At 60.4% G+C, this 21,806-nt stretch overlaps 1 protein-coding gene and 1 long non-coding RNA gene across 2 annotated transcripts in view; both read left to right on the top strand.

Moving 5' to 3' along the window:
* Window positions 1-124: 124 nt before the first annotated feature.
* Window positions 125-8,925, top strand: LOC138068393 (uncharacterized). The gene is made up of 4 exons (XR_011143198.1): window positions 125-749; window positions 1,306-1,548; window positions 2,177-3,997; window positions 5,884-8,925. It is a non-coding gene; the product is annotated as an uncharacterized lncRNA (long non-coding RNA).
* A 111-nt stretch (window positions 8,926-9,036) lies between these two features.
* The window catches only part of LOC138068522 (maestro heat-like repeat-containing protein family member 2B), a gene marked incomplete at its 5' end in the record, with an annotated part of 28,674 nt that continues 15,904 nt past the window's right edge, over window positions 9,037-21,806 (top strand). Inside the window, 30 exons of the mRNA XM_068956350.1 lie at window positions 9,037-9,093; window positions 9,462-9,584; window positions 9,839-10,004; window positions 10,400-10,498; window positions 11,060-11,211; window positions 11,634-11,777; window positions 12,309-12,401; window positions 12,602-12,671; window positions 12,784-12,897; window positions 13,074-13,147; window positions 13,402-13,521; window positions 13,719-13,826; window positions 14,464-14,755; window positions 15,020-15,060; window positions 15,976-16,083; window positions 16,255-16,374; window positions 16,558-16,653; window positions 16,813-16,965; window positions 17,314-17,436; window positions 17,798-17,868; window positions 18,052-18,187; window positions 18,317-18,412; window positions 18,898-19,002; window positions 19,190-19,313; window positions 19,405-19,514; window positions 19,660-19,815; window positions 19,935-20,089; window positions 20,345-20,507; window positions 20,806-20,972; window positions 21,514-21,651. Coding sequence (XP_068812451.1) covers window positions 9,037-9,093; window positions 9,462-9,584; window positions 9,839-10,004; window positions 10,400-10,498; window positions 11,060-11,211; window positions 11,634-11,777; window positions 12,309-12,401; window positions 12,602-12,671; window positions 12,784-12,897; window positions 13,074-13,147; window positions 13,402-13,521; window positions 13,719-13,826; window positions 14,464-14,755; window positions 15,020-15,060; window positions 15,976-16,083; window positions 16,255-16,374; window positions 16,558-16,653; window positions 16,813-16,965; window positions 17,314-17,436; window positions 17,798-17,868; window positions 18,052-18,187; window positions 18,317-18,412; window positions 18,898-19,002; window positions 19,190-19,313; window positions 19,405-19,514; window positions 19,660-19,815; window positions 19,935-20,089; window positions 20,345-20,507; window positions 20,806-20,972; window positions 21,514-21,651 — 3,674 coding nt within the window. The remainder of the gene's footprint in view (window positions 9,094-9,461; window positions 9,585-9,838; window positions 10,005-10,399; window positions 10,499-11,059; window positions 11,212-11,633; window positions 11,778-12,308; window positions 12,402-12,601; window positions 12,672-12,783; window positions 12,898-13,073; window positions 13,148-13,401; window positions 13,522-13,718; window positions 13,827-14,463; window positions 14,756-15,019; window positions 15,061-15,975; window positions 16,084-16,254; window positions 16,375-16,557; window positions 16,654-16,812; window positions 16,966-17,313; window positions 17,437-17,797; window positions 17,869-18,051; window positions 18,188-18,316; window positions 18,413-18,897; window positions 19,003-19,189; window positions 19,314-19,404; window positions 19,515-19,659; window positions 19,816-19,934; window positions 20,090-20,344; window positions 20,508-20,805; window positions 20,973-21,513; window positions 21,652-21,806) is intronic.

Below are 21,806 nucleotides of genomic sequence, written 5' to 3'. Positions count from 1 at the left end.
GGTGCCTCCCTGCGGTGTTGTTGCAGCTCAGCGGAGGTGAGCTGAGGCCCGTGTGCGCAGCTGGCGGCAGTTGCAGTGGATGCTCGTGACACAGGTGGTGGTGGGGGCGGGGCCGGGGGTGGGATGGGCGCCAGGGCGCATGCATGGGCTGCCACAGGCGTGCAGAGAGTGCAGTTTGGTCCTTCGTGGCCGCTGTCCGCCCCCTCTCTCCCTCCCTGCCTCGCTCGGCGCCCCCATGGCGGCCCAGGCGCTGGGGGAGAAAAAGAGAGGGACAGAGGAAGGGGAAGGGAAAGGAGAGAGGGAGAGAGAGAAAAAGAAGAAAAAGAACGAGAGAGAGAGAGAGGAGAGAGAAAGAGAAAGAACAGAGAAGAAGAGAGAGGAGAAAAGTGAAGAAAGGAAAGAATGAAAGGGAGAAAAGAGAGGCCAGAGAAAGAGCTAGAGAGAGAGGGAAAGACAGAAGGAGAGAGAGAGAGAAAAGAGAGGAAGAAGAGAGAGAGAGAGGAACAGAGAGACCCAGAGCAAAGGAACCATGGAGAGTATTGCCAAGCAGCCTATTGCTTCTTGCAGCCTTTGCCAACCTGGTGAAATCGCTGTGATGCGAAGCAGCTCCCCGAGTCTCACCTTGGAGAAACAAAAGCAGCCGCAGGACCTTGCGGGTGAGCGGCAGCTGCCCTGCCCAGGAAGGGGCAGCAGATGGGGGCCGTGGCCACAGGACTGTCTATCCGGCTGCAGCGGCAGCCCAGCGCGTGGTGAGCATCACCTGCATTTTCCTTGGGGGGACTCCAGACGAGCGGCACCTCTGCTCGGGGACCTCTGCAGCGGGGGAAAGGAGTCCAGGTTAGGGCTAGGCTTAGGGTCAGGGGAGAGAGAAAGCGTCGAGCCCCGCGTGGAGTGGGGCTGCTAGGGGCATGCCAAAGGAAATGCCCAGCTGCACCAACACTGCTCCCAGCGCACCTGTTTTGTTCAGGCCAAGAACAGGCCTGGTGGGCTCAGGTTCAGGCCCCGCCTGAGATTAGGGCTAGGCTTGGGGTTAGGAGAGAGAGAAAACATCGAGCCCCCTGTGGAGTGGGGCTGCTAGGGGCATGCCAGAGGGCTAGGGCTAGGGAGGAACAAAGAAAGAATGAAAGGGAGAAAGAGGGAGAGAGGGAGGCAAGAGAAAGAGCTAGAGAGAGAGGGAAAGAGAGAAGGAGATAAGAGAGAAGAGAGAAAGAAGAGAGAGGAAGAGAGAGACAGGAAGACTCCAGGCAAATTCCAAGCTGCCATCTAATCGCTACCTGCACGGCTGCCTCTCTGGAATAATTTCAGGGAGGAAAAACCTCTGCAGCTCAGCAGCCGAGGAACCTGTTTCCTTTCCAAAGAGTCACTGCTAGAGATCTGCTCCACGAAAGAGCCATTCATTTCCCATCATCAGGAGTCCCATTACCAGCTGCCTTTTTCACCTCGGAGGAATGGGAGCGGAAGCTGAGGGCCCACTGCCATCTGTAGGGCAGGGGAGTTTCCACAGGCTCACGAGAGTAGCTCTTGCTGAAATCTTGACTAAGCTAACTGGCAAGTATGAGCTATTCAGAGAGGGGAAAAGAGCGGCGGGGGTGGGGGGGGAGGGAGGGAGGAAGGAAGGAGCGCTGGGAGGGGGGGGGAAAGGTTTAGGCTGCAAGGGCAGCAATATGCAGCTGAGAAGTTACCAGCTACTATCCCGACTGTCGTCTTCTCAAATCCCTAACTGAGGGGTAACCGTGCAGACTCTCAAAGGAGTTTTTCTAAGAATATTTTCTAATAGAAGATATGAAAAAAGAAATGAATCCATCTATGAGCAGTATGCATCTGGCCAAAAAGCCAAGGGCTTCCGTGTTGTAGAGCACAGGGGAGAATCCTAGAATATCAGAGGAGTAAGATCAAGCTTCAGTGTCAGGTGAATAGGATCAGTGCTACACTGAGTCCTGCTTATTAGTAACTGAGGTGAGAGCTAACCAGAGCCTTGTGGTTTGCCGAGGGAAATGCAGTCAGCTAGGGTATGTGCTCCAACCATAAAATTAAAGCATTCAGGCATATACACAGAACTAGAGGGACGTCATGAAGTATTTTCCTTGCAGCACGCAACTTGTGAGTTAATTTATTGGGGTGGGGGAGAAGATTTGCAGACGGCTAATAACATCCTGTACTGTTTTGAAATTGGCAGGAGAACACTTTCCAGCTTTCCTTTTCCACTCCTGCAAAGCGCTGTGTCCCACTTCTCAAAGGACTCCAAAGAAGATGAGAGGAGAGAGGAAAAACACCCTCGCACTTCCAGTTCTCCCTGTGTAATCCCTATCCAAGTGCCCAACCTGTTGGCAGAGGCAGTTTCGACATCTCTGCGGTCTCAGTTGTAGAACATGAAGAAAGGCCCTGTAAGAAAGCCTTAATCAAAGCGAAGATTTAAAGTGGAAATATGTAACGTTCCCATCTTACCTATGGAGAAGTTCCACCCCATTGGCTGGGTGTGCACCTCTGTCTTGGCTGAAACAGAACATGGGCTCTCTGGATGAACGTTTCCACAGATGATTTCTTTAGAGCAGTTTTCAGTTATTGCTCAGGACTTTCTCTTTTAACATCTAGAAAAACAAATAAAGCTATTACTGTTGCAGCCAATTATAGACTAACCTCATTCACTTTCCTAGTCTGGGTAGGCCCATGTAAACGTTCAAAGTAATTTGCAGCTAGTTCACTTTGCATCTCAACCTCATTTCAAGAAAAGCAGCCAGCAATGCTTACAAAGGAAACCGTCACTGATTCAATCACAGAGAAAGAGTAGCTGGTTTATGACATTCTGGCAAGGCAAAGCAAAGCAAAACAAAATCCATTAGTGCAAATTATTTCCACTCACTTCAGATTTCTGCATAGCCTCTTGCCATCAGCTGATGGTATACATCAGACTGCTGGTATATCCACCTATATTGATTGAAAGGGCCACACCCGTGTTTCTCAGTGAACTTAATGCAGTAATACGTAATTGAAGCATCTACATTTTAGGTTGAAAAACATTTTTTTTTCTCCTCGTTTTCATATAATACAGGAAGATTTTTTTTTTAAATCATGGGGGCCAGGTGCTCTCATACTGAGCCTCGTGTCAATTCAAGGGCTTACGCGGCCGTGGGAAACGCTTGGGTCATCTTTTAAATCTAACAAAAAATTGTGGCATAAACGGGCAGTGAAACTGCTTCGTGACCAGACTAGAAGATACACCATCAATGTATCAAGGCACCGTCACCGAGCATTTCAATTGCCTGCTGGAGAGAAGGCTCTTCTCTGTGCTCCTGTAAATCCTTCTACCATTAACAGGAGAAAAAAAAAAAAATATATATATATATATATAATCACTGGGAGAAGAGCTGGCAAGAATTCCTGCTCCTAAATCACTGCATGGGCAACGGGTCACGTTTCATCCACTGATGGGCTCACAGGATTTCCCCCTCCTCCCCCCGCATCTCACATTCTAGTCCCGGTCCTCACCAATGCTGTTGTTGGCTGAGGGAAAGGTTCTCCAAGCAAGTGTAAGACATTCAAACATACTTTATATATATTCTACTTCCATGAAACAAATGAGAGGGTGTGAAAGGAAACGGCGATCAAGTGGAACAGCAGTTCTTGAAGTGGTTTTCTGTGGGGCACCCCTCTTGAAACTGCTGTGCACATCTGTCTGCTGACAATTTGATAAGAGCATGAAAATAAAGCAGCCAGAGAAAGTCAGAGATGAACAGAAAAGAACACAGCAAAAGCTGCCTCAAGGTACAACCTGATGAACTTGGAGCATTTCCATGTCATGAAGTAGCTTTTCCCATAAAAAGCAGATCAGACAATATTGTACAGAGACGGTTGGGGCTGCATTGCTCTGAATCAAGAGCTTCTCCTTCGAGCTGCTCTTCAGTTCAGCTACCAGAGACCGCAGAAACACCATTCGGAGTTCTTTTCCTTTGTCAAGGAGATGGTCCACAAAAGCCTCGTTGAGTTTCCTTCCAACTCAGTAGGTACTTTTCCACTCCCGTTGACAGGAAACTAGTCAAGCCCTACCCATCACACGCCCGGACTGAGCACAGAGGAGGAACAACCCCCCCTCCCCTCCAAACACTAGGGTTTATTCTCACTTCCACACAGTTCCCTTCATACCACCCCACCCCCAATGGGGCTGAACCCTAGGGTTCCCCCTAGGGTTCACGCTTGGCAAGGGAGCATCCCATCTCCACAGTGGTGCAAAGGGAGCTGAATGCAATTGAGAATCAGACTCTTGAGATTCCGTCTTCATTTGCTTACGTAGCTCTCTTGGTAAATTGTGTCCACGGCCAGAGCGCGCCCATTGTTTTTCCTCAAATACCACTTCTTCTTCTCCCCCCTCCCCCCACCATCCTTCTTTTGGCAAGATAAGAGATGGTGGTTTCAAGGGCCGCTAGGCAGTTGCACCTCAACATTCAAGTGCAAAAACACTACAGGGTCACATCCTGATGTGAGTGAGGCACCTCAGCAAGGAACCCTTAACACCAGCTCACTAGAAAGGACAAACAGAAGTTGAAATGTTTTAATCCTGAAAAGGCCTCGCTGCCCTGGCTTTGCTTCTCCCTGTAAAACCTATAGCATTTTAAAAGCACTGAAACAGTGATCCGACACCCTGAGAGGTGAATTACTGTGTCTAAGCCCTCACAGAGGAGCTGAAGACCTTCAAAAGCCAGGTGGAAAGTAGAAAAGAAGAATGGGTTAACATTGCCTCCCTTTGCTTGAAGAGGCTGTAGTTAAAGCCAGGCCCCTTTGTGCCAGGCGCTGTAACACCTTGGGAGAGAGAAGTCCTGCGCCAGAGAGCGCCTCACCTCCGTGGCCATGGCGCAGAGCAAGGACCCGGGCAGCTGGGCAAGAGCAGCTGCCGCAGACCGCCCAGGCAGCAGCAGCAGCAGCAGCGATGAGACAGGCCTCCAAATGTCTTCCTCGACTCCACAACCTGCTCCCAGCGTTGTGCTCTGCAGGGACAGGCTCAGCCCATCCCCTGCAGAGCTACAGAGCAAACACAGACAGTCTAGTTCTTCCTCTCTTCTTTAAAGCAAAGGCCTGTTTCACTCCCTCACGAATTCAAGCGAGCAATATTAGACTGCAACTGTCCCATCTAGGACTCAGAAAAAGATCTCCTCTAAGACCGTCCCATCTTTTTCCACTGTCCTTCCTACTGCTGAAAGGTCCCCCACAAAGGCTTTGCCCCCCCCCGAGTCCCCAAGGTCAGATAGTGCCTGTCATGCAGCATTGCTTTTCCTGCTGCTTCCCAGGCTTTGCATGCAGTTCCCAGTCACCAGACAGCCGTAGGAATGAGTGCTTGCAAAGCCCAAATGAAAGGAAAGGGGTTTCTTAAAGGAGCATCTTCCCTTTCTGCTATTGAACAAGCTTGGGAAGAGCTCAGACTTACTGCCTCATGCGGTTTACGTCAGGCCTCTTGGACTCAGGTGGTGTGAACCAGCAAGCAGTTAGTTTTGTTGTTGATTTTTTGTTTGTTTGTTTTTCTTTAAGGGAAGACCAGTCTCTCACAAATGCTTGCTCCATCTGCCTGGGTTGGCACCCCCCCAGGGCAGAGAGCTTTGCAAAAGGGCAGCTGGGGGCAGTCATTGCCCTCTGTGCCCAGCGTGCCCTCCAGAAAGGCCCCTTTGAGCAATGGGGCAGTTGCTCTGCTGTTGCCAGATGACCCTCTGCAGCCTGGGGGTGTCTTGGGGCGAGCAGGGAGGATCTTCAGTCTTCTGGTAGCTCCCAGCATAGACACGGGTGGGCTAAGGATGGGGGAGGCATGGGGGAGTGGGACTGGACACAGCCCGGAGGCATTTTGAGTGGGGGATGTGGGCAGCAACACTAAGCCCGTGCTTCCAATATTATTTTGGTCAGGTACTGTGGGATTTCTCCTCGGGGACTGGGTCGCTCCAATGACATCAGCTCTCTGCCTGGCTTTCAGAAAGGCTTTGTTATTGTTGCAGAAATTGAGGCAAAGCAGAATTAGCAAACCTACCTCCAATCAATACAGCCAAAGGTAATCACTCCCCACACCGTGCTCTCTGTGCACAAGCCTTCCTGGGTAAACTGTGACGACACACTGCTTGGGATAATGCACTTTGGTTGGAAAACAGTTATGTTAGCAGCTGCACCAGCAGGGTTGGCACCAAAATATCCTTCTGGGGTTGTTTTTCTTGTTTGTTCGTTTTTTTGTGCTTACAAGCTTTTGCCTCCTGAAGTCAGTCACGGGGCACAAAAAGCCTTCGAGCAGGAGCAGCTCTGAGCCTCTGTCCCGGGGGCTTTGCAGGCCATGTGGGCAGCAGGTCTGTCCCTGGGCTGTCCAAGCTGTTTGGGGTCAGCTGCCCTGCAGGGAACAGCGTGCCCTGGGGAGTGTGAGCCTGTCCCAAGGTGCCGCATTTCAGCTGTGCTTCCCCGCTGCCCAGAGAGAGCCCGGAGAGCAGTGCTCCCCATGTATTGACGGCTGGGTGGCCGGTCCACACAGAGGGAGCAGGCAGCCCCGCAGCTTTGTCCTTAAACAAATAGAGCTGTGCTGTAATCGCCATGGAGGCGTGGTGGACAGCGACATGCTGGGCATGATGGGCCTGGTCTGCCAGCGTGCTACCCTGCACAAAGCTTTCTTCCTCAATCCCAGTTCAGCACTGTCCTGTGGTCAGCTGGACACTGTGGAGTCTGGCCTCCCTCCTTGCACCTTGGCCAGCCTGGCTGTCAAGGCAACAGGAGTGTTGCGAGGCAACAGTTCCTTGCCCGCTCCTGAGGGTCCTGAGGTCCCTTCTCACACTCCTTTTATGAGCCTTTTAGCGCTCGCAGGCATTTCTCTAGAACTGGAGACAGGAAGTTACCCTTTCATTTGAGAAACCATTTACTCTTAATACATTGCTTTGGCATTAGTAGAAAACACAAAGTTTGTTTTCCTCTCAGTTCAGGGAGTAAAAGAAAGGGCCTTTCTCTCTTGCCTGTCCCTCTAAAGGAAGGAAATGAGGTGCAGAGGAGCTGTGTCAGGTGACAGGGTGAGGCAGGAAGGGAGGCTGTTAGGGAGGAAATAGAGAGGTGGAGATGAGTTTTACTTTTCAAATGAAGTGTCAGTCCAAGGCCCCGTCATCTCCCCTCACTGTGCTGAGGAGACCTGTGGGACGGAGCTGTCACCCAGCATCCAGCTGGGTGAGCTGTGGGTAGAGCGGAGCAAGTCCCTGCGGGCAGTGCCAGAGGGCCTGATGCTCCAGAGTTGGTTTTTGGGAGCGAGGGGAGCATCAGCAGGGGCTGCTGTCAGGGCTGCTGCGGGTCCCAAGGGCACGCGGAGCTGGAGGTGCCTCTGCGTGAGCTGGGAAGGTCTGTGCAGAGCTACAGGTGCCACGAAGGCAGGCGCTGCTGTTTCGTGGCCTCCGTAGGCCAGCTGCTCTCCCTGCAGCGCCTTTTGGAAAGAGTAGCTGTCGGAATGCCAAAAAGCCACGCTTTTAATAAAACCTGTGGAAACCCAGAGGTGTCCCAGTGACAGCTGGGAAGTGTCTCAAGCTGCTTCATACCCAGTTGGAGGGGTTGGAGGTGCACAGAGGCAGTGCTGCTGTCTGGCAGGTGGCTTTCTATAGGAGTGCTTTTCTTCGGGCCTCGTTACGGACATAAATATCCAGCTCTCTTGTCGTGTGAGGTGCCCGCCGAGTGGCAGCCCATGCAGGACAGGGGTACTGAGGCCCCGCAGTGCAGCCGAGGCTCCCACCACCAGTCAGGGTGGCCGGGGATGCCTCCAGCTGCCCAAGGCCCCGAGCAATTCTCTGTTAGGCCACGTGGCTTCCCAAACCAAAGCTCCCCTCTGCTTAGCCTGGGTCTGGCGCTCGAGGCACAGCCTTCTCCCCAGGTTTCTGCTTGAAGGATTTAGTCCAGCTGCCCAGAAGCTTAACGCTACAATATTGTTTCATCCGCTTCCTGGGAGAAGGGGTATGACAGCAGGTCTGCTGCCATTTCTGTCTGTGGTGCTCAGGACGATGAAAGCATCTTAATTTTTGCCATGTTCAGAAGGACTTAACGCACTGCCTGGTGTCTCCAGCCAGGATCCTGACCAAGCGCCAGTCAGTCTTTCTCCTTGTCCTGAGATCCGTCCCTAGCATACTTTCCCTGCCCTCTTTTTTGTTTGCTCTTCGTGTTTAGGGCTTTCGTCTGCAGCAGTGTTTGCTGAGGGGATGATGTGGGAGCTGGCAGTTGCCGGGTGGCTGCTGGTGGTTTGCCTGAAGCTCTTTAGAAGAGTGGCGCAATTCAGAAGAGGTGCTCTTTTGGGATGGGCACTTAGGAGGTTATCTTAGGAGATAACCTAAAGTGGCCGATGCGTTTGGAGACGGTCACTGCTCAGAACCACCGGAGGCCGACGAGTGACTGCGAGCGCTGGCGCCTGGGGGATATGCCCACATTTGGGGCGAGGCGGGGGGGGGTCCCTGGTGCGGCCGTGCCTGCCCTCCCCCCCCGCAGCCCCGCGTTGCCAGCAGCCCTCTGTGAGGTGTCGGGGCCCCCCACGGGTCACAGTGGCCCCTCACTGGTCACAGTGGCCAGGTCCCCTCTCCCTCCCAGGGCCCACGCTGGCCCAGTGGCTCGTAGCTCCCGCGGGAGGAGGTGCTGGCGGAGCAGTGCATCCGTCCAGGGAGTCCTGCCGCGATGGGGGTGCTGCGAGTGCTCCGAGGTGGGGGCTGGTGCCGCACTCGGCACCCAGCCTGCCGGCCCGCTCGATGGGGGTGACGGGGACCAGCTGGTGCCCACATTGCTGGCTCGGGGAGAGTCGGGGTCATGCGCTTGGGGCCAGCTCCAAGCTGCCCCCGGGCTGCTCTTCTCCAGATTACACAGAGCCGGCTCTGCCAGCCTCTCCTGTTACCCCGTACTCCAGCTGGGGAGACGTTTGCCCCAATTCAGGGCCCGCCCCTGCGGCTGCTGAAGCAACGCAAACCCTCCGCTTCTTTCCTTCCAGGTTTCTTCACTTGTGTAGGTCCCCAGTCCGGACCTGCGCGGGGTGAGGACGGCGGCAGGGCGGCTGGCTCTGGCCCCGCGGCCGTTGCTACCTTTGCCGCCGTCGTGACCTCTCTGTTGGACCGGCTGCAAGGCGTCGAGGTGAGGTGGGGGCATCCCATGGGGCTGCGTGGGGCTTCGAGGGCTCCCCGTAGCGCCCAGCTTCCCCAGGTGCTGTGAGCTGATCTCGCTCAATGGCGCCTCTGTCCTCCTGCCGTGCCTCCTCCCAAAAACCGGATGCTGCTGGTGGCGCTGAGCGGACACTACCGCGCACCCTGCTTTCCTGCAGGAGGTGGCAGCGTCCCCGGGGTTAGGGTTAGGGTTTGGGTTGGGAAATCCCAGCGTGGGATTTCTCGCCCACTCCCGACGGCTGTGCTGAGCGGTGGCGGCGGCTCGTCCCTGGCGTCAGCATGGCGGAGCTGATGTGAGGGCGACACGTCCCATTGCTGCCGTGTGCGGTGTGTCCCCAGGATGGCAGAGCGGAGATTTACCGCGAGCTGGAGAGCGTCTTGTGGCACGACGAGAGCCATTTGCAGAACTCTGTCGTGGACAGAGTGATAGCGGTGGCATTCGAGGACCTGCAAGCTGCCCAGGTGAGCTTGTCCTCTCTGAGGGTAACCCCGGACCCCTGCGCTTGGCACGTCTGTCCTACAGGAGAGGCTTCGGGGACGGGTCCTGGCAGGGGGTTGGGGCAGTGACCCGGGAGCTGTGCAGAGAGGTGGCTGCAGGGCTGTTTGTGAGCGAGGGACAGTTGGAGTCGAGTTACCGGTTCTCTGTCCTGCCTCGAGGCCAAGCTGTGGGGGACGGCCAGTCACGCTGCTGTCACGCGCAAACTGCTGTCTTTCAGGGTGTGACAGCCGCTGTGAGGACGGACGCTAGTGGTGTCCTGGTGGCACTGGCCCGCTCCCACTTGCACGACGTGATGTCGGTGCTGCAGGGCCACCTGAAGGCTCTGGAGGGGATGTCGGAGGAGTTCGTCCTCATCACCCTGCGCAACCTCGCTGCCCGCTACGGTACAGTGCCCGGCCTGCTACTCCGCGTTACAGTGGGTGACAGGCAGGAGAAGGGATTCGTCACCCTGGCCAAAACAGTCTGGGCTGCGCTGGGCTGGAGGGAACCTGCTGGAGACCAAATGTGCCGGGCTCTGCCCCACGCTGTCCTCCCCATGCCCCAGGGCTTCCCCGCACCCCTCGGGGAAGGCAGCTGGTGGTACATGGGTGCCCTGGCAGGAACCCTCCCCATGCCAGGGCCTCCCCCAGGGCTTCGGCAGCTCTCCCGTCCCCCTGCCCTCTGGCATGGCCCCACAGCCCTGGTCTGGCAGCGTTGCCGGGGGACAGAGCCCACGGGCCGTGGCAGCTCCGGCTGACGGCAGCCGCCCTCCGCCCCACCGCCCCTGCCCTTTCTGCAGCCCTGCAGTGCGTGCCCTTCGTGGAAACGACGCTGTCAGCCCTGCACGGTGTGCTGAGCGAGGTGGGGAGCAGCCGGCTGCTGCGCACTGTCTGCGGCGGTGAGTGTCGGCGCTGCGGCCAGGGCCCGCGGGGAGCGGAAGGGGCCAGGGTGGCCCTGGGCGCCTCGCTGGGGTCTCGGGGCAGGCAGGGCAGGGCTGAGCCGCAGTGAGCTCCAGCCTCAGCAGCCCCCAACTGCCCTGAACGAGCAGGAGCAGCGGGTGCTGCCGGGGTGCCTGTGGGCAGGCCGGGCCGGCGCTCGGTGCGGCTGCCCCAAGGAGCTTGTGGGCTTTAAGGGAGAGCACAGGAAAGAATTGCCAAAGCCTCCAAGCTTGTGCTGAGGGGCCAATGTTTGGGAAGAAAGAGGCAGGGGCTGCAGCGGGCAGTGGTGGAGGGCAGCAAGGCTGTGTGGAGGAAAAGGTGTGCTGGGGCGGAAGAGGGGAGAAACAAGGCAGCATTTCAACCCAGGTGTCTCAGACCCTCATGCAACGTGTGCCTGAAGGCAGACCTGAGGCCTGGCGAGCCTGGCGTCGGCTTAAATCAGGCTCGGGGGCCTGGTTGAAACGAGGTCTCCTGCTGGTCAGAGACTTTGCCACGATCCTGTTTCCCTTCTCATGCTGCAGTTGTGGAGCAGTGGTGCCGAGGGATAAACACGTACTTCCGCGAGTGGGAGAAATGTGCCTTCCCTCGCCTGGGGGCGGCCCAACTCTGCGCCCCTGTTTACCCACTCTTCCGCTACGTGGGCAGAAACTGGCGGCGCTGTGAGGAGGAAGAGGTGAGCGTTGCTGCTTCTGCAGCCGTGGGCAGCAGCAGGGACGTCTGCAGGGGCCGGTGGGGCTCTGCAAGGAGTCAAAGGGAGCAGGCTGGCTGCGAAAGGGCCCCGAGCCGGGAGCCTGCGGGCAGCATGCCGGGGCCAGCAGTGCCAGCTGGCAGGCAGGACGGCAGCTCTCCTTCGCGGCTCTGTGCCAGAAAGCAACAGTGCCCGGCCTGCTACTCCGCGTAGGAATCCCAGGGCCTTTTTGACAGGGCAGGCTGAGGGTGTGCCGGGAGGAAATGCTCTCTGTGCTGGTGAGCGAGCCCTTCTGGCCAGGGAGAAGGGACAGTCCCCTGCGCGGGAAGGGCAGGCTGGTGTCTGGGGGAGGCGAGTGCTGGAGAGACCCTCAGCCCTCACCGCCGCATGTCGCCAACCCTCGGCAGGTCAAGCAGGCCGTCCTCAGGGCGATGGGTGCCATGATGGGTGTCCTCCTGCACGCGGAGCAGCACCGCGAGCGCGCCTGGGAGCAGCTCCTCTGGCTGCTGCACCAGTATCGAGAAGTGCGGGAGCCCTTTGGGGTGACCACGGTGAGGTGTTGCGCAGGGCACGGCGCAGCCGGGCGCTGTGCGGGTGCCGCAAGGTGTTGGGGAGCTGCGGGGTGCCGGGAGGAGCTGGGACCCCTTTGGGCAGGAATGGGGAACAAAGGCCAGAGGCTTCCTGGGCTCTTGCTGGAAGAAATCAGCAAGGCAGGAGGGCCAGGAGGGAGCGGTGAGTCGCTGGAGCGAGCAGCTCAGGACGGGAGGCTGCGCCACTTCCCGGGCTGGGGGGGGGTGCACAAGGAGCTCTGCCCTCGCACCCAGGGCTGCATCCTGCCCCTGGGACAGGGAGAGGTTGGGGGCGGGGAAACGTGCCAGGAAAGGCTGTCCCAGCAGGGCTGTGCAGAGGAGACCTCCTGGTCTCCTGCTGCTCTGTGGGAAGGACGAACCAGAAGCCCCATGCGGGGCTGGGCTTTCCCTGGACGTGGGTTCAGGCCATGGCCTCTCCCAGCGATGCCGGTTTCTCCCTTTCCGGGCGGCTGGCGGTGAGAGCCCCCCTCGCCCTCTCATGCTCCCTTGCAGAGTCTCAGCTATTTCCTGGGGGCTGTGGCGGACGTTCAGACCCTCGTGCCCCGGGCCAAGCTTCTGGCCATCAACGCTGCTGTGCACCAGCAGGTAAGGCCTGGTGCCACGTTGCTGGCCTGAGGCTCCTGGGCAGCCTCAGCTGCAAAGCTCTGCGTGCGCCCGGAGCTCTGGGCTTTGGTGGTGGGGCCGCGCCCAGAGCTGCCCGTGAGACGAGGGCTGACAGCACAGTTTCTTTCCTGTCCCTCTGCACACCGATCTGGCTTTCTCTGAAACACACCTTGTTCTCACAGCTCTGTGACGAGATCGAGCCACCCAGCCCAGAGCACAGAGCAGAGCTGTGCCGCTGCGCCGTGCTGCAGGGTGAGGAGAGGAGAGGCAGCGCCGTGCCGCCGTGTGCTGGCAGCTGTGTCGCAAACCTACCCGGGTGCGAAGATGCTGGTCACTAATGCTGAGCGTGATTTCCTCCTCGCAGCCCAAATTTGCCCCGCGGAGACAATCGTGTTCCTGTACTGCAAGCTGAGGAGCGGGAGCAAGGCTGATCGCGTGGCAGCCGTGGAAGTGCTGCAAGCTCTGGTCCGCTCTGATGGTCAGTGTGCCAGGAGAGAGAAATGGAGTCCCCCCGGGATGCTGCTGCTTCCTCTGCCATCGCAGTCTGGCCCTGCTTTTCTGTCCCACTTGTGTACAAAAAGCCAGGGAGCTGTGAGGAATCCCTCCGGAAATGGGGGCTCGGCCTCAGCGCACACCTCTCCTTGTCCCTTGCAGCTGCCGAGATGAGGGAGAAGCTGCCCCTGTTTGTGAAGCTTGTGCAGTCTGTGCGTGGCGACCCCGCGGCCCAGGTGAGCTGTTTTGGGCAGGGATGGTGCCACGGTGCTGCCGCGGGGGCAGAGCCACCCTTTCCCTGGCGCAGAGCCTGGCGGGGCTGTAGCAGCAGGCAAAGGCAGGGCACAGGGCTAAAGCCCAGTGGCGACAGTGGAGTGTGGGCTGCTGCTGCACCCTTGTCGTCTTGGCCCAGCCAGAAGGGCTGCAGCGCTGCGAAGGCAGCCTGCCCTGGGGCTGTGGGCCGGGGTCATAACAGCAGCCTCCCTGGCAGGTGAGGAAGGCAGTTCTGCATTTCATCGGGGAGCTGCTGCGCTCCAGTGCCCCGGGCTGCTCGGCGTGGGACGTGGTGGGGCACATCTTCAGCGAGTTCAGCCGGGCCTCGGGCAGACTGGTAAGGGCAGAGCAAGGCGCCAGGGCTGCGTCCCATGCTCCGACTGTGCTGTGCTGCCACGGGCGTCCCTGGCAGCAGAGAGCTGGGTGCAGCAGGGCCGCCACACCGGTGCCACGGTGGGAGGGGGCTCTGCATCGCTGTGCACCATAGGGTCTGGGAAGGGGCAGTGACGGGTGTTTCCCACCTCTGTCTCGCAGGCCATGGGAAGCCTTTGTGCGGTGGAAGCCCGGGAAGAAAGGGCTGTTCAGCGGCTGTGCGGGCATGTCCTGGGCACGCTGGACATGTCTGCCAGAGGGGTGGCCAAAGTGAGTTGTCCTCCGCCTGCCGCTGCTTCTTGCCTGGGGACGCTCTTCCTCACCCTCCCTGTGGCCTGAACCTCTCCCCGACACACCGCGGAGTGTGTGCGGCTCACGGAAACGCACCAGTCCTTTCCATGTGCAAGCTCTGTGAGCAGTGGGGTTGGGGGTGTCCGAGGCTTTCCTCTGTGCACTGGGACCCCTGTCTTAGCCACTAAAGCAGCGGAGAAGAGCTGGGGTTTAGCTTTGTGGGGCCGGACTTGCTTGTTCAGCGCATGCTGCGGCTGACTCGAGCCCACTGGGCATGTGTCTTGGCCACATCCCGTACATGAGATGTAGGGGCTGGTGGGGCCATAGGAATCCTGTGTCCCCTTGGAGTGCAGAGGTGACCTGCCCCCTGGGGGTGAGCTGTGCCAGCAGCTCTCATCAACCAGGCAGCCAAAGGGAGGGGGAAAGGAGTGTGAAGCACGGTGGGCAAGAGGGAGAGAAGGTGGAGGAGAAAGGCAGGGCGAGACCGAAACCTCTGAGTTAGGGGAGGCCCGAGGCTGAAGGGCTGGGCCGGTGCCAGAGAAGTGGCAATGATGGGGGAACAGGGATGGAGAGGTGGAAATGCCGGCGTGCTGAACGGCCTGGTTCTTGCCTGCAGCTCCTGTGGCCGAGGCTGCTGCGGTACGTGGTGCCAGCCCAGTACACTGGCATGCTGGTCCCACTCTGCCGCTGTCTGCGTGCCCTGGCTGAGAGACAGGAGAGCGCAGGGCGCGAGGAAGAGGAGGCGGCACCCGAGGCTCTAGAATCTGAGGAGCTAGGTGGGGAGCAGAAAGTCCTGGCATGCTGCGCCAGGCTGGGTGTGAGCGGGGCAGCGCATATCCCTGTTGTCCCTTGGCGGCCCCACGCAGGAGGCCCGGGGCAGTGCAGGGCAGAGCAGTGCCCTTCGCTGGGTGCGAGGGCTCTGCCCCGCGTGCCCCTTCCCTGGCGGAGCCGCCTGGCACTGCTGCAGCCAGCTCTCGCCGGGGGCCTGGGGGCTTGTTCCTGCCATGCCGGGGCTGCCTTCAGCGGTGGCTGTTCAGCCACGGGAGCCCAGCAGAGCTGGTGTGGAGGCGGCGCAGCCGGGTCCCCTTTAGCCACATGCGGGGATGTGGGATGCGGCACGAGGAGGGCCGGAGGGGCTGGGTGTCTCACGCAGCCTTTCCTTCTGCCCGCAGCCCCTCTGCCGGCTCCCCAGGCCCTGCTGGCTCGCCTGCTGGTGAGTAGTGGGGCCCCAGGGAAAGAGCTTTTGAGGCCCGGGCAAGAGGAGAGGCGGGGAGAGATGGTGCCGAGGCCAGTGCCAGGCACCCCGGGAGGAGGCAGGAGCTGTCGGAGGCAGCCTGAGCCTCCCCTGCCCCTCAGGGGCTCCTGCTCCTCCTGGAGGACGGCAGCACCTGGGTCAGCTGCCTGCTGCCAGCTGGGGCAGTGCCAACCTCCCTGCCTGCCTGCCTGCCTGCCTATGGGGGCAGCTGCAGCTCTTGGGGCAGGCGTGAGCCCGTCTCCCTGCTGCCCTGGCCTAGGTGGTGGCGGCGGTGTCTCCGCACGCGGGCGGTGGCCGTGGAGCAGCGGCCCTGCAGCTGCTGCAGGCGCTCCCCAGCACGATCCATGGAGCCGTGGGAGCAAAGTGGGCCGCAGAGATCCCCCTGCTGCTGCAGCACCTGGCAGGTAAGGTGCGGGCAGGCGGGAGAGGCTGGGCCGGCGGAGGGGCAGGAAAATGCCTTCAGCTCCCCAGCCTGGTGGAGGGGAACGGTCCTGGGTTTGCTGGCTCTTGTCAGCCCACTGGCCTGAGGCTGTGGGGCTTTGGACGGCAAAGACCACCCCTGGGCTCTGCTGTGGAGCCCGCTGGAATAACGGCGAGGGCTTTTGCTTCCTCTGGCTTTGCAGGAACAACCGCAAGCTCCCTGCATGTGGCCGAGTGGGAGAGCCTTCTGCTTAAGGTATGGCATGCGTGTGGGGTCCCCAGCTGGATGGGGCAAGCAGGGGACAGGAAAAATGGTGGGAGGACGGAGCAGGGCAGGCACTTCCCGAGCAGCCTGCACTTGCCCCGGCCGTGGGTGCTGCGTGCTCAGAGGATGTGCACAAGACCCTGGTAAGGGGCAGGTGAGCATTTGCTTCATCGTCCTCTTCACCCTAGTTCCTGAGAACTTCGCTGGAGGTCGTTGGGAGTGAGGCCTGGACGGTGGGCCTGAGCCGGGAGCTGAGCCAGCAGCTGGGCAGCTCTCCCCGCCTGTCCTGGGAGAAGGTTTGTTCCCTGTGCGGTGCCGCTGCCGCTGCTCACGCGTCCGAGGGCTGCGCCGGAGAGCCCTCGGGTCGCTGGGCATGGGTGCCAGCATGGTGGGGTTGGCCGTGGCCTGGCCCTCTCCCGCCAGGTTGGGCTGTCCCCACAGCCAGGGCTCGGCCTCTTCTCTTGCAGCGCTTCCTGTACAAGGCTCTCGGCACGGCCCTGGCAGCTTGTGGGTGTCTCAGGCACGTGCAAGAGCAGACACTGAGATATCTCCAAGAAGCCAACTACCTGGAGCTGTGGCAGGCACAGGTGAGCTTTCCTCGTGTCGCCCTGCTTTGCCGAGTGTCCTCGGCGTGTCCCCAGGGCAGAGGGGCTCTGCGTGGCCTGCTCCAGCCTTTGCTGGTTTTCCCTTCACTGCTGTTTGCCGTGGGAAAGGTCCTGCCTGGCCAGTGGAGCTGGTGGGAGCAACTCCCTGTTTCTGCTGCGTTGCAGGGAATGATTTCAGTTGTGTCCCGCTGTGCCGAGAGCCACTTCCAGCTGGCCTTGTCCTCGGTGAAGGCATTCATGGGCACTTTGAAACACCAGAAGGTAAAGAGCCCAGGGTGTTGTTGTTAGAGCTGCTAGAGGTGCGCAGGGAGCCGAGCTGCCGGTCGTGTGCAGAGCAGCTCCTGCCTCGGGAGCGTGCGGAGTCCCGGGCACAGTGGGGCCGTGGGCTGATGTCTCGGTGCTTCTCCGACAAACCCCCAGCAGAGCAACACGGTGAGGACCCGCGCTACTCGCGCTGCGCTCATGGTGGTGTACGGCAGGATGGCGCTGCGTGCCCCCAGGGAGCAGCTGCTGGCCCATATCGAGAGAGACATCGTGGGGAACGTCCTGCAGCTCTACCGAGAGGGCCGCCAGGTGGGTGCTCGGGGCGCAGGGCATAGCCGGCCGGGTGCTGCCAGCTCCGGCCTCTCCTCACCCTTCCCATGCGCACCTCTCCCATCGTAGCCGCGCCAGCGCTGCTTGCCCTGCTCCTCTGGGCCGGGATCTGTGGGTCTTTCTGGCCAGCAGCTGGGGCAGCTGCTTGCCTCCCCGTGAGAGGCTCCTTCCCAGGAGGGGCGAGGAGAGTCCCTTCCTAGGCCGCGGGTGCCGAGCTGGGGTCTGCTGGGCTCCCAGAGGGCACAGTCTCCTCCCCGCACTGTGCTTGGAGGCAGGTTCCTCAGCCCTTCAAGGAGCTCAAAGTGTGTTTTCCTCCCCTGCAATCAGGATGCCCAGCTGAGGCTCTCCCTGGTGCAGAGTGTCACCGAGATCAGCCTCGCCATCGGGGCTGTGGGCGCCTGCCCCAGGTTTGAGCTCTGCCGCAAGCGGGAGCTGCTGCAGACCCTGCTGGTGAGTGCCCAGAGCCGAGGCCGTCACGCAGGGGTGGCTGTGGGCTCTGCCGTGGGGCAGGTTTGCCCAGAGGAGCAATGGTCTCCCGGGGCGGTGCACGAGCTCCCAAGCTCCCCGAGCCTCGTTCCCAGGGGGCAGGGTGCTTGGGTGCTGGCACTTGGAACCGTGGCAGGGGAGCGTGGGACATTTGGGTGCTGGGGAGCTGCTGCCTCGTCCTGCGGGACCCTTGAGGGAGCCATGGGGGTTGAGGGGCCAGTGCCTGCAGGGTCCTGCAGAAGAACGCGTGGCCGGGGTGGGCGGGCAGGCTCTCCCTCACCCCTGCCCGCTGCCCACTTTGCGCGTGTCTCTCTGTGACTTGCAGGAGGTGATTCAGGAGGAGCCGCAGGAGTCGCCGGTGCACCCCCGGGCCATCGTGGCCATCGAGCAGTTGAGGTAGGGTCTGTCCCCGGGACTGTGGGAGTGGCTGCGTGCCCCAGCCCAGACAGCCGGTGTGGCTGGAGCTGAGGGTGTTGGATTTGGGGCTGTCGATGGGGACAAAGCCAGTGGTGGTGTGACTCACTCTGGAGAGTGCTAGTAAGCCCCCTCTCTGTCGTCCCTCCCTTTTTCTCCTGGCAGCAAGCTGAAGCCCCATCTGAGGAGGGAGGAAAAGCACAACCTCCTGGCTCAGTGCTGCCAGGGCGTCGTGCGCCTTCGTCGCCCGGAGCAGATGGCAAAGGAAGGGGAGACGGGGGCAGCTGCTCCACACACATCGGTACCTGCCGGCGCTTCTTGGCCACCCCTGGGCGGGGGCCCAGCTGCGGGCGCCCCGCACTCTGGCAGCCGCTGGCTGTGCTGGCGAGTGCATGGGGTGCCCGAACTCAGTCCCCCTTTCTGGTGCCAGGGTGTGCACGCGCTGTCTCTGCGAGTGCTGGGGCAGCTCGTGGCAGCCCTTCTCCGAGCGGAGCCGGCCCCTGTCTGCTTTAAGGACCTGGTGCAGGTGAGTGTCCCTGGGGCGGGGGCGGGGAAAGCGTCGCTGCTGTCAGAGCGGGACAGAGGCGTGGGGATCCTGCTGCAGGGCTGGTGTGAGGAGGGGAGCTTCCCTGCAACTAGGGGTAACACCCTGCTGTGGCGGACAGGGAAATGGTCCTAGGTTCAGGCCCCCTTGCCCTAATTTGGCACCCAAGCTTTTTCCCATCGGCAGCAGCCTGCTTGCAGGCAGCTCGCAGTGTCCTGCCGAGCCCCCTGGATGAGCCAGAGCTTCTCCCCAGCCGCAGCCGTGTGCGAGGGGTGCTGCACAGGTCAATGCTGCCCGCAGCGAGAGCCCAGAGCAGGGAGGTCCCCACGGGGAAGGGCTCCTCGCCTGGGGCTGGGGTGCCCAGAGAGACCGGGGCTGTGCAAGCAGCAAGGCCGAGGAAGGAGGGGGCTGGCGAAGGGCTTCGGGTGGAAAGACGCCCGTGGTGAGACAGGTGTGCCCGTGCCCAGGTCCTGCGGCGCTGGCTCACCTCGGCCCACGCATGCGAGCGGGAGAGGGCCCTGCAGGTCTGCGTCCAGCTGCTGGGCACTTATGAAGAGCGACGCGAGCACAGGGTGAGCAGGGACCATGCGCGTAGGGAGAGCTGCCCCAGCAGGCGCCGGGTTGTGGGTCTCCTGGGGCTGCAGGACGGCTCCTCGTTTGCCCCCTGCCCAGCCACAGCTCGGGGGCAGCGTGGCCGGGAGAGGGCGAGTGGCCGCGGGGGCTGCCAGTGACCTCTTTGCCTGCCTCTTGCTCCTGCAGCGAGGCCATGCGTGCGAGCAGTTCGGCTCCCTGGCAGGACTGCTGGGGCCTCTGACATGCGACGTGTCAGCCGTGTCCCGCCAGCGGGCAGCGACCTGCCTCGGCCGCCTGCTCCAAATAGGAGGTGAGGAGAGTGGGCAAGACTTCACGTCCCCAGCACGTGGGGTCGGAGTTTCGCTCCCCCTGAATGTGACTCCCCTTTCTCCTGGCTCCAGCCAAGACCACGGATGAGGCGGCCTGGAGCAACGAGATCAGGCGCCTGTGTCAGAGGCTCAACGCCGTCACCTCTGAGTCTCTGCTCACGACCTCCACCAACATCGCGAAGGTAACTGGCCCCCAAAAAGCAGGGAGGGGGCCACGGTATATGTGTGTGTGTGTGCGAGTTTGCATGCGAGTACTCCTGTCAGGACATGAGTTTTGCATCTGAGCAACCCATGACGTGGTCTCTTCTGTTCCTGATTTCTCCCCAGCTTGTTTGCAAATCCTGCCCCGCAGCCCAGGCCACAGACTTCACGAGCGCCATCGTGGAGAGCTTGCTGTGCGCCAGGCCCATGGGTGTGTGGGCCGCTGGGCGGTGGATGCTCACCTTTCTGGGGGAGCGCGGGGAGCAAATCTTCCAGGAGGAGGTGAGAGGGGGGTGTTTTTTCTATTCGCCTTTAGCTGCTCTCTGTTGTTGACCATTGGCCCCGAAGAAGGACGGGGAAAGGACGCACCGAGCCATTCTTTCTCGCCTTCCTGCTTTCAGGTGCCCCAAATGGTGACCATCCTTTCCAGCTGCCTGCGCAGCACCCGGCAGAGCACGCCCAGGGGGTTCGCGCTGCGGGCAATGTTCCTCCTGGCCCGCTCTCACCAACAGCCGGTGCTCGACAGCCTCCTCCAGAAGCGCCTGCCCATGGACAGGTCTGTGCCCTCGGCCTTCCCTCTGCAGTCAGAGCCAGCCCCAGGGCGCACCTGCCTGCGGGGTCCCGCGAGGGAGCAGGTGGTTCTTCCCCGGGGAAAGGCTGAGCGCTGCAGCATCGTGGGCTCGTGTCTCTGTCCCGAGCTGGGCATGGCCAGCCCCGTTGCAGACAAGGAGAGCCTTTGGCCTCTCGTGAGGCTGTTGCAGGTGCCCGAGGCTAGCTAGGGGCTCATGGGCGAGCGTCTGTTCTCTTGCAGTGACATGGTGGAGCTGTGGAGGAGCCTGGGAAGAAGCACCCTGGGATGCCACATCCTGGTGTGCTTAACCAAAAAATTAAGGGCAGCTGGAAAGAGCAGCCACCAGAGGGACTGCTGCACTCAAGAGCTGGGCAGCAGCCAGGCTGCCCTGGAGCCTCGCACGGTACGGTCAGCGGCAGAGGCATTTATGCCACTTCACGCCTGCTTTCCAACTCGTGCTTCAGCGTGAGGGAGTTTCGTGCCCTTTGCGGGCACCCGTGGAGCCTGGCGGGGTGCTGTGCCAGGGGGGTGGAAGTGTAAGTGGTGTGGGGAGTCGGGACAGTTTGCTGCTGCCGGGCCACAAGGCTGTCGCTGCAGTGAGAATTGGAGACAGTAAAAGCCCCCCCAGGGTGGCAGGGAGACGTGGACAGTGGGAAAAGCCCTTGTTTTACCAGGTGGTTCTTGGTTGACTTTCTCTGTAGATCACCCGCGCCCTCTCCGAGGTGCTGGTGGTCCTGCGGAGCAAGACGCTGGTCCAGCACCTGCTTCCCTCCCTGCTTCCCAGCCTCCTGGGGCAGGTCAGCGAGACGCTGGGGGAGGAGATGGCACTGTCCCTGGGGGAGCTGGGCAGCAACGACACACCGGGCAGGTGAGGAGCGGCTGGGGCAGGGGCAGGGGTTGGCCTCTTTGTGTGGTTCATGGCCTTGCAGGCACACCCAACTGTCCCACTGGTGCAGGGCTGCCTGTAAACTCTGTGTCGCCAGCTGGGGCCATCGTGAGGCTCCCCACAGTGCCATGCTCTGCCCACGCTCCTGCTGTGCAACGGCAGGAGCAAATCGGTGCTGTGTGCCACCTACAAGGCACTCTCCCCAAAGTGCTGCTGAGCAGAGCACTTGGGGAGTGCCTTGGGCGCCTGGCGTGGAGTCAGCCCAGGGACTCTGGGCTTTCTCCTGCTGTCTGTGGGTTTGGGGCAGGACAAAGGGCAAAAATGCCAGTTTTCAGTTAGCTTGAGACTTGAAGACCTTGGAGCGTCATTTCAGGGGTACTTTGCCTGTCCCTTGGTGGAGTTTAGGATGAGCGGAGGAACAGCTCCCCAAGTGGCTGAGCTGCTTTAGCTCTGCCAAAGAGAAATCTGCCCCCAAACTTCTGCCCCTGGAGCTTTCTTTGGGGTTTTTTTTTTTCCCCCACAGTCTTTTTGTGGAGACCTTAGAGCTGGTGCTGGCGAGGTGCCTGGAGGAGCGCTGGCTGCGGCTGCTCCGGGAGCAGGGAGTGTGGGCATCCCTGGCAGACCCCCAGGCTCACACCGCCGGCGTGTGTCTCCTGGCGAGGTGAGAGCCCCCACAATGTGTCCTGCCTTGTCGCGGGGGCTATGCCCAGGGAAAGGGCTGCTGGGACCTTCCTTCATGCCCGGGAGCTCTGCTGAGGTGCAGAGCAGCATCTGCATTGGAGTCGGTGAATTTGGGAGTTGTGGCCCGTGGCCGTC

The sequence above is a fragment of the Struthio camelus genome, chromosome 10, assembly GCF_040807025.1.
Source record: "Struthio camelus isolate bStrCam1 chromosome 10, bStrCam1.hap1, whole genome shotgun sequence".
NCBI lineage: Eukaryota > Metazoa > Chordata > Aves > Struthioniformes > Struthionidae > Struthio > Struthio camelus.
Note: the sequence above shows the minus strand (reverse complement) of the source record. Positions and strands in the feature narration are given on the sequence as shown.